The sequence below is a fragment of the Coffea arabica genome, chromosome 7e (assembly GCF_036785885.1).
Source record: "Coffea arabica cultivar ET-39 chromosome 7e, Coffea Arabica ET-39 HiFi, whole genome shotgun sequence".
NCBI lineage: Eukaryota > Viridiplantae > Streptophyta > Magnoliopsida > Gentianales > Rubiaceae > Coffea > Coffea arabica.
Genome location: NC_092323.1, coordinates 23,299,398 through 23,310,844, shown reverse-complemented (window position 1 = coordinate 23,310,844; position 11,447 = coordinate 23,299,398). Strand labels below are relative to the sequence as shown.

General features: G+C 31.1%; 1 protein-coding gene across 1 annotated transcript; it reads right to left on the bottom strand.

Moving 5' to 3' along the window:
- Positions 1–6,647: 6,647 nt before the first annotated feature.
- Positions 6,648–10,932, bottom strand: LOC113700741 (7-deoxyloganetic acid glucosyltransferase-like). The gene is made up of 2 exons (XM_027221194.2): positions 10,257–10,932; positions 6,648–7,957 (listed from the first exon to the last, which is right to left on the bottom strand). Exons 1-2 carry the CDS (start codon positions 10,777–10,779, stop codon positions 6,993–6,995), a joined length of 1,488 nt encoding a protein of 495 aa, XP_027076995.1. The 5' UTR covers positions 10,780–10,932; the 3' UTR covers positions 6,648–6,992.
- Positions 10,933–11,447: the final 515 nt, after the last annotated feature.

Sequence of the window (11,447 nt, the reverse complement as noted above, 5' to 3'; positions counted from 1 at the left end):
CTTGTTACATAAAACAAACGTAAATAAGTACTTGACTCCGTTTGGATTATCTGTTTTTTGGGTTGTTTTTCAAAACCAGCACTGTAGCATTTCATTTTTTAAATACAAGTTCGTTTGAATTAGTTATTTTTGGGGTTATTTTTCAAAAACTATATGAAAAGCTTTTACTGTAAATGTTTTTTAGATTATTTTTAGAGGTATTTTTAAACCATATTTTTAAGTATTTTTATAATTTATAATTTTTATATTTTTATATTTATATACATTTATGCATTTATAATACATTTATAAATAAATATATTTATATAAAAATATTTAAATGTATTATATATATAATACATAATATAAATATATTTATATATGTATATTATTATAAATGTATAAATTATAAATGAATATTATATAAATGTATAAATTATAATTTATAATTTATAATTTATAATTTTTATATTTTTATATTTTTATATAAATATACATTTATGCATTTATAATACATTTATAAATAAATATATTTATATATTTATATAAAAATATATAAATGCATTATATATGTATTATATTATATATAATACATAATATAAATATATTTACAAATGTATAAGTGTATATTATTATAAATGTATAAATTATAAATGAATATTAGATAAATTATAAATTAATATATTATAAATATATATTAATATTATGTATAAATGTATTAATATAATTAATATAAATGTATAAATGTATTACTATTATGTATAAATGTAAAATTAATATTATGTATATTAATATAAATGTATAAATGTATTATATTATGTATAATACATAATAGGAATATATATTATAAATATACATTAATATATATATTATGTATAAATGTACATTTATATAAATGTTAATATATATATTATATATTATATATTATATTATATATAATTTATATAATATTTAATATTTATATAAATATATTATAAATATATAAAAATATATAAAATATGTATAAATACATATATAAATATATAATATATAAATGTTTAATATATATAATATACATTAATATTAATTATAAATATTATAATATTATAAATATGGTGTTTATATAATATTTCAATTTGTAATATTTATTATATATTTCATTATATAAATATTTATATAATTTATAATTTATAAATATATAATATATAATTTTCATTTTGTATAATATACATAATATTGTATATATATAATATAATATACATAATATACATTTATACATTATTACATATTATATATATTATATATTATAGATAACATTATTATACACAATAATGTACGTAATAATATTATACATTAATAATTTATATATTATAATATAATGTACATAATATATTATGTATAAATATTTATACATTTATGTATACAATATTACATATTATGTATATTATATTGTGTATATTATATTATATTATGTATAATATTAATGTATATAAATATTTATATAATATATAAATATATAATTTTCAATTTGTATATTTTAATTTATATTAATATAATATATATATATAATATACATAATTGAAATATACATATGGAGTTGTTTTTGATATAATGTTTGGATATGGTGTTTTTGGAGTTGTTTTGGAAATACACATTTACTGTAGCATTTGGAATGTGAAAAACAGTTTTTCAAAAACAGAGGCAAAAACAAGGAATCCAAACGGACCCGCTTGTTCTTTGAGAAAAGATATTGAAAAACAATCTCCAACAGCTGTGTCCCGTTTACAAATTGGTAGTCCATCAACTACCAATATGGCCCCAATCACCAGCTCTTGGCTGGTGACCACCACCAAGCTCTTAAGGCTTTGATGGGGTGTGAGACAAGGTTTAAACACTTGCCTCTCACCAAAATGCCACTCTTGTGGTTCTGCTTCAAATCCAGACGGGTGTGTAGTGCACCTGTCTGGTCCGATGGTGATTCTGTCCCTATCGATCCTCCGTAGGTTCAACTGAACCTCTTCCGTAATTAGAGTAAGAGTAGGGATGACAATTAACAAAAAAAAAAAAGAAAAACCTACCAACATGCCCCCAGCTAGTTACGCGATAGTTTCACGTTGGACATGATAGCTGGAACGATAGTGACGATGCAAACAATTGATAACAAAATCACTTGTCTAGAAATTGGACAATGGTTTACAATTAATTGAAGATTTGTACTTTTTATTGCGTTTTTGGTAGATTAGTTGTGAAAAATATTACTCTAATAACAAAATGGCTTAGATGAAACTAGGTAACTGTTTGGTTGGGAAAACAAATAAGCATAATTTAATAGACTATAAATATAGTTCAATCACTATCAAAATCTAAAAGTACATTATGATCATTACAAACCAAGTTGGTGAGAGTGATCCCATTACTGAATTTGATACCAAAAAGAAAAAAGAAAAGGCCGCTATCATGCCTAACTCCACCTCTGATTGAAGCCCCCCTATTTTTCTTCCCTCCTTCCTTCTTTTTTTCTTCCCCCTCTCCTTCATCCCTTTACCCATAGTTATCAAATTCATCTTAGCCCAACGGTTGAACCGGTTGGCAAGGTGACCCGAACATCATGCCAGGCCAAATCTCTAGTTTAATAGGACAAGAAGTTGACTCCATTAAATCAAGTCAAACTCATTTAACCCACTGGTTCAACTGGGAACCGTTTGTTTTTTCAGTTGACATTTTCTGTAATAATTGTGGATCTTTGTTTTTAAAACAAAGTGTGTATATGTCTTTTACAAGATTTGTACATTGGATCATCATTTAAATGTACATAATATTTTACCACATGCTTAGTTTTTATTTGATAACCAATTATGTTTTTAAATAAACTTGTTTACTTTTTTATTGTACAATTAATCCTTTTAATTTTCAAACTGACAATATTTGAGTAGTTAGAAAATTATTTATTTTTATGAAAAAATAAAATAATAAAAAATGATGTTACTCCCTCCGTCCCAATTATTTGGTCTTATTTTGGGAATCCAACTTTTTAAAAATAGTGATTTGATTGTGATGTTGGTGTTTTTCTTTCTAATTTTACTCTCACAAATTCAAAATTTGAATTTGAATAGTAATGATTAGAGGAACGGGTTATATTGGAAATAGAGACTAAAAAGATATTTTAACTTTCTCAATAGGACAAATATTTTGAAACATCCGAAAATGAAAAGTAGGACACTTTCAATGGGACGAAGGAAGTATATCTTTGAAAACAAGTGACACAATTTTGTTATATATTTGACTATATTATTTATTTATGTAAAAGTACGATAAAATGAAATTAAATGTTCTATTAATATTTACTTGTTCATTATATATCTTTCTAAGTACAATAATTAGTATCTAAAAGCATTTTATTATATATTTAATACATATTAAAATTACTATTTTATATTTATAAATATTAAATTAGTACCCACCAATTCAATCAATAATCCACTAATTGAACTAGTGATCCATTAAACTGATCCCTCTGCAGGATTTCTTGTCAGTCGGATTTAATAACTATGCCTTTACTAATCCTATTTACTTTGTCTTTCTTTTTTCACTTTCCCTTTCTTCCATAGTAGCAAATTGTGACAATGCTGGTGGATTCGTGGTTGGTGGCTATGCTTTTTATTTTTTATTCCTTGTGATTTTGACAACAATCTTTTGTAAATATAAAATCCTTAGAGTCGTAGAAGAGTTTTGATAGGTACATAGCGTAGTTTGCAAGTAAAAATTAACAAGTGAACTTGGAGTCTCCGAGAACTTTTCTATTTTCTTTAGCAACCTTTTTTCTCATAAAATTTATCGCTTATATCACGAACACGTTTTGCTGTTGTCTTTTCATTTTTTTAATCATTTTTTTTATTTACATCCCATCATAAAATATTATTTTAATATAGTTATTTGGCAATCTGGTCTTGAGTTGAATGGAGGAGCGGCGGAGCTGCCATGGTTGGTAGTGGCATTTGAAGATTGCTTGGGTTGAAACAAAGGATGGGATATAGAAAAAGGCCAAAAAATGAAGACAATAATTTACAGTACGAAACACAATTAATTACAATATTTGTGTCATAATTTTATAATTTCTCTCTCCTCTACTCTTATGATTATTTTCTAACTTTCCTTACTTTTTATCTCACTATCTTCCTTAGGCATCTTGTGATTTTTCTATCACTTTTGATAGTAATACTAAAAAAGAAGAATAAAAATAAGAGTTAATTTTATATACACAGACAGTATATATACTCTCACTCTTATGGTTGAATGAATAATATATAATCTACATTTAAACTTAAAATACCTTGATAGTGATTGTCATTCCTTGATAATCTAAAAACCCAATACGTACAATTACAAAACGAAGCCGTCAATGAGGTTTTGCCAATACCTTGATAGTGGTTGTCTTTCCTTAATTCCTTAATGTATGCCAGACAAATTGTTGGTCTGAATCGAATATTGTGCCATCCAAGATGGGATGCGGTCGGATTACAAATTTCAGTTGCCATCATTTTCATCCTGAGTGTCGCCTTATTCTTTTTCGTTATGAAAGGCTTTTTGTCCTCTAGACGACACTATTTTTGTCAAGAATTACTGAAGAAATAGGGTCAAGACTTGTTGCTAGAATCTCCACTTTACACAGCTGCAAATTTTCGACATTGTCCCTCAAAAGGTGTGAAATGATGGAATTGAAATCAAGTTGCGCAAGTTGAAACCGCAAAATTTGATCAAAATCTCTCCAAGCAATCCCTCCAAAAATCGGCCAGATTCCTTGGTCCAATTCCTCTCCTGTTTGGCCAAAAATTTCTACCTCGAATCCCTCAAAAAATTGGTCTGATTGTTTGGGGGATTCGAGTCTACTTTCATTTTCAACAAATTCCTTCGTTTTCTTTTTTTAATGAATCGAACCACTTTTGAAACTTGTCAACCTTGTGAAGTTTAGGACTTCAATCAATATAATGCAAACTTATTTCTTGTCCAAAATGAAGTCCAATTTCAATTCCTACAAAAATAATAAAAAATATGCAAGTAAAAGGGACAAAATTCTCCTTTAAGCACTAAGCATCATTTAGAACTAATTCTAACTAAAATGGACTATTTTTTTCTTATAATATTAAAATATTGATGAAAATTAATATAAAATATGATTCAAATATAGCACAAAATAGTTACTTATCAACATAACTTTGCAGCTATAACATCCAAAAAGTTTACAAAAGGATAAGGAGAAGAAGCAAAGGCATGGATGATGGTAGGTCACATTTGGACTGCTACTTTTTGAAGTTCTTGTATAAAAATATATTATAGTAATTTGATGTATATGAGATAAAAATAGTGATTCAGAGATATGTTCATGAAAAAAATAAATATTTTGAATTAGAAAACCACAATCCAAATAAGGCGTAAGAATTAAGCTCAAGTGAAAAGTCCACTGACCATTTTTTTTGGTAAAATACAGAAAAGCCTCCTATGATTAAGAGAATCTATAAAAGTCCCCTATAGTTTTAAAACATACACTCTAATATCTCGTGATTTGAATTAGTTTAAGAAAATGATGAAATCGTCTATATTAATGGGTTCATCTCTTTTGCAAGTATTTGTCCTGGTAACAACAATCGGGTCAAATCATACAATTTGAGATACAAATTGTACTCTGTGGTTTCAAATCATACAATCGAGTACTCTGTGGTTTGAGCTAACGTTAAAAATCGATGAAAATAATTTAAATTAACGAATTTGAGATAAATGCAACTGTACTGCAAGTGCTTGACCTAAAATTTTTTAAATCCAATTTTTAGCTAATATACCTATTATACCCTTTAGAGCTCATAAAATTTTGAAAAACAACCTAAAACTCCCAAGTACAATTCATCTTATTTCTATACACCAAATAAATGAACAAAAACTCTCAAATACAACTCACCTTATTTCTAAACAAAAATAAATAATAAAAATAAAATACCACCCTCATCTCTTTCTTCACCATCACCCCTACCTCTTGCCACCACCACTCTCCACATGCAATCACCACCCTCCCTTCCATTACCACCCCCCTCTTCTTCTTCCTTATCTCCCTTCCCTTTCCTCCCTCCCCTACGCGTGCCCTACTCTCTTTGCTCCTCTCACGGTCACTTTCATACACCCTCTCTCTTTCCAGCAACCATAATTGATCACGGGAGAGAGGAAAGAGGTGTGGATAAAGGGTTGCAACCAGATCGCCCTCTCCCTGCCCCCCTCCTTCTCTCTTCTGTGACAAATTTGGTCACAAAAAGGAGGTGAGGAGGTGCAAAAAAGGAACTACAAAGGAAAGGAAAGGGTGCAAGGGAGGGAGTGGAAGAGAGAGGGAGAGGCAAGGGAGAGGAGATAAAATGAGAGGTAGAGGGTTTGTGATGGAAGGGTGATGGTAGAAGGTGGAGAATGATGGTGGCAGCAATAGGTAATCATAGGGGACTTTTCTATAGGTTGGCTTAACCATAGGTAGTTTTTATGTCATTATGTCATTTTTCTGCCTCCCTTAGTTTTAATGATTTGAGTTACTATTTCAAATTAGTTCAAACCACAAGGGACTGGAATGTATGATTTAAAATTATAAATGGCTTTTCTACATATTAGTTTAACCACAGAGAACTTTTTATATTTTACATTTTTTCTATAAATAAAAGTTTGGATAGATTCGACTCCGATTACCAACATGGGTCATAACATAACCCTAGAACCATAAGTCGCTTACAAGGATTCTAATAGATTGTTCACTAACACGGTCCTCACATCGGCAATGAGATTCAGACACACGACCTTTTGCGAGGAATTGGCTGTTCTCACCAACTAAGTCAACCTGCATTACCAATTATAAATAAAAGTTCGTTGAATGGTGACACACCACTGAAAGTACCAAAGAAAGGCAAAAAAAAAAAAAAATTACCCCAATTTCCAATACAATTAACCCTCACAGTTAGATCCAACTCCCTTTAGTTAGCATTGCAAATTGGGGACCCATCACGACACAGCTAAGAAAGAAAACTTGCATTTGTATCTCCTTTGAGACTCAACTTTTTGATGTCTCCAATGAGACGGTCCAAATCAATGTGAGATGATCCACCCGCCGCAACACTTTGTCTGGCCAACTTTGACAACTTGTCTGCGCATTGATCAAAATCACATCTTCTTTCAATTATATCCCTAACCATTTTCTCAATGATGGATCTGTTACAAGTATCTTTCATGTCCAATCCGAGCGTCCAAGTTTCACTCACTAACCTAGAAGTCACTTGCTGATCCACATAGCATGGCCAACAAATCATTGGAACTCCAGCAATTATGCTTTCCAATGTTGAGTTCCATCCACTATGAGTTAGAAATCCACCAATTGCCGGGTGGCCTATCACCTCTTCTTGTGGAACCCAACTCAAAATCAGGCCCCTTTCTTTTGTATCTTCGTTCAGTTCCTTCAAGAAGTCATCATGCTGCTCCAACTTCTGTCCATTGATAGAGCCTGGCCTGATGACCCAAAGGAACCTCTGTCCACTGTTTACTATTCCATGCCAAAATTCTAAAAACTCATCCTTCGTTATGTTTTTGAGGCTTCCGAAGCTTATATAAATTACAGTCTTCAATGGTTGGCTGTCCAGCCAGCATAGGCAACTGGCATCTTCTACCCAGAAGCTGTTTGATACAGCTGCTGGTAGTTCTCTGGATTGAGCTGCAAGTTTTGTCTTCAGGTGAAGTTGTAACGGCCCAATGGCATACAAATTAGGAGCTTGAGAATGTATATGGGAAAGAAAGGGCCCTTCGAGGGCTTCAAACGTATTCAGTATAAGCCCAGCCGCCCGTGGAATGTTTCGAATTTCTTCCATCACCAGTTGGGCACCACGGTCAGCCTTGCAATCACGCCTGCAGAAGTCCGGAAGATCGCGACACCTTAACAATCCTTCCATGCCCGGTATGCTTTTTACTTCTGCGTCCAAGTCATTACCTGATGCAATAGGGTAAACAAATGCGCAAGTGCTGGTCTTTGTCGACTCTCAATACGGGATTATCTCAAATTTAATTTATATATCAAACTCTTATCTTTTAGAAACTCCTACTTGTTACAAACTCACCTGATAATTTAAAATTTATACTAGAAAAATTGTTCAAAACATCCTTACAATTAGCTAAATAATATTTTTAGCATACACTTTTAAATATTAAGGGCAAATTACAATTTACCCCCTTGTGGTTAGTATTTTTTTTATATAAACCCCCTATGGTTTCAAAAACTATATATAACCCTCTCATGATTTAAATTAAAGTATCAAAGTGACGGAAATGATCATTCATAACAGAGTCTTAAAAATATCAAAATTACCCTTATAAATACATGACACACTAACCCTGTAAGATTTTATGTTTTACCAAATAACCTTCTTATGATTTAATACTTTACTATATAACCCCCTTATGGTTTTCAAAATATACACATAACCCTCCTTGGTTAATAAATAATTTTCAGCTTTATATATGGGTATTTTCGACATTTTAGGTGACTCGTTATGAATGATCATTTTTGTCACTTTGACATTTTAATTCAAATCATAAGGGGGTTATGTATAATTTTTGAAGTCATAGAGGGTTATGTAGAAAAACACTAAATCACAGGGGGTAAAGTGTAATTTGTCTAAATATTAAATTCACGTTATTTACAAATTCAAGTTAATAAAATTTGATACCAACATAAGTTTTTGACAACATTTTATTCTAAATCACTATGTAACTCACATGCAATCATTTTTTATATACAAAAAATGTCAGATCCCACTTTTTTAGGAAAAATGAATATGATTCGGGTAAGATCCTATTGTTTTAGGGGCAAAACTAAATATGAATCAGGTTTTTCGTTTTACTGCAAATAGTATCTTACCTTTTTACCTCTAAAAAAATTGACCATGTGTATGTCACGTGATGGATTCAGGATAAAAAGTGGTAAACAATTTAGATTGGTACCAAATTTTATTGATTTAATTTTGTAAGAAATGTAAAGTTATCATTTTAAAAGTGAAGGACCCAAAAATTCATTTGGAGCCAAATTTTAGTGACTTAAATATTATATAAGAGATGTAAAGTTACCATTTTAAAAGTGAAAGAGGAAAAATTCATTTGACAAAATATGAGAAATATTTTGAACGATTTTTCCTTTTATGCTACATGAAGTCAGGATTAGAGCTTTAATCTTCGTCTAAATAAGTATCACTGCCTGGACGTATTTAATTTGGTTCAAAAAAATTTAATATGCATTTGGTGGGTTCATCTTGGCGGCCAAATTCGTGCATCATTCATGTAGTAATAACATATAAATTATGTTTTGTTTGGATAAAATTTCTCGACTTAGAATCTCATGTATAACTTCATCAAAAATCATAATGTAGCTTTTAGGTTTGGCTCAATCTTTCAGGTTCACGAAATTATTATACAGCTGCAATATTCATGTGACTCACTTCAGAATATACATAACAAATCAACTAGGAATATACATAACAAATCAAAAAGAATGAGTTATTTATTTGTTGTTTCGGTTTAGGTGCGTGTTCAAACTAGAGCCAGGATTTTCTTTATCTTGAATTGAGTGTCTTACTTTCTTGTCATTAAATTAAGATACTGTGAAAGTCTTCTGGATGAAGATCTATTAATTGAAAATTGCCTTTGCAGAATTTTGATACTATACACAGACACAAGTATTTTATATACTAAGCAACCAATGGTCAATTCTTTGCCTGCTCTTCTCCCAAGGATCTTCAAAAAACAAAAAAAAAGTTCGGTTTTTCTCAAGATTCTATATAACAGTTAATATGTATACAAATTCGTTGGAGACAGTCAGTTATGGTTATTTCTTTTGCAAAATACAAAATCCCTGTTCGGTTTTTTTTTTTGGCCTTTATAAAATTTTCTTTTTCAACCTAATAGAATAGTAACAATACCATATGCAATTGCCCTCTTCCCAAAGTCAACTTCATTAACAAATTCGAGAAAAACGAAACTTTTGAGTGTGTGAACAGAAAAGCAAACGGGAGAAGAGAAGAGTTGAAGATGTTATCATCATGAAAAGGTTCTTCTAAATAATAAAATGAACAACAACACCTTAGTCACGCAAAAAGTTTTGATCGAATTGGCCCTACTAATTATGCACACAATCTAGCACAAAATTTTCTGTGATGGAGTTGGCAAGGGGAGGAGGCAGAGGGGTAAGAATGAAAGCTCCATGAAACACAAAATTGAGGTGGTGAATTGATAATTACCTTTGAAGGGGAGTTCACCAGTTTCAATGAGTTTGGGAATGCACATGTAAACCCACAGACAACAAGGGCTGATGGTTTCGAAAAATATGAATGGGATTCCCATCTCCTCAGCAACATCAAGAACATAGTAGTACAATCCATCGGCTATGATGCATGTAACTGGAGGCCGTTTACTACTGTTACAACTAAAACGTTCACCGCTCAGTACCTCAGTTAAGAAAGGCTCAGCCACACTCTGCAAAGAATCGAGAATCTCTGTAAACTGTTCAGCAGTACGAGGATCTTCATCTGGAAGGCCATCATCGACGTTTTCCAGGTGGAATCTTCCTTGATATTGATCTAAACGAGAGTGAATATTCGTGCAACGCAGGAGACGATTGTGGTTGTGCTTTGTGTTGAGGAATGTTACGTGAAGCCCAGCAAGGCACAAAAGTTCGGCTAGCTTCAGCATACTATTCACAGGACTTTGAATGGGTAAAGGGAAGATTAGTACGTGGGGAACAAGTTCATCTGGATGATCCATTTTTTGACTTGCACCCTTATTCCAGGTTTTGGTTCTGTATATATTATTCTTACTGGTAGGAATTCTTGTGAAGCCAAGAAATATGAAGGAGTATGCGCAAGCAAGTGGAACAGGAGATGCCTTCCTTCCTTTTTTTTTTTTTCAGAAGCAAGAGATGCCGTCCATAGATTACTGATCCGGCACATGGTCTTAATTACTAATTAGTACTTGAATAAGGTACATATTTTGCAAAAGTCAAAACTTGTTACGTGAAAGAAAGAGTACTCTAGTATATGTGCATAAATTATGCGTTCATTATTATGGCTTATGGATAGGTGTTACAAGGTGTCTCACCTACACAAGTAATTGTACTAGTAAGTCACTCACTAGTTAGCGGTCTCGAAATACATTTACAAGTATTCACAGTAGAACACTTCGGCAAAAATGAAAGAACAACGCGCTCATACTTTACTGTCAAAAGGCCAACCTTGCATTTCACAAAGTATATAAAAAATATTTCTACAAATACTTGGCACGCAGAACAAGCCAACCTTGCATTTCACTCATAGTTATTAAACTCGGCCCGGGGAGGAACTCGGCAAAAAAGGTGAGTCAACGGGTTAGTGGTTCAACCAATAGGTGAGTAATCCAACCGGTAATTGAAACTATAATAAACTATACTATAGTAA

What these genes read in the sequence shown, in the direction of transcription:
- LOC113700741 (XM_027221194.2), bottom strand. Translation starts at nt 10,779, where the DNA reads ATGGATCATCCAGATGAACTTGTTCCCCACGTACTAATCTTCCCTTTA. An exon ending in TGGTGAACTCCCCTTCAAAG is followed by an intron (nt 7,958 to 10,256) that starts GTAATTATCAAT and finishes CTATTGCATCAG; the next exon opens with GTAATGACTTGGACGCAGAA.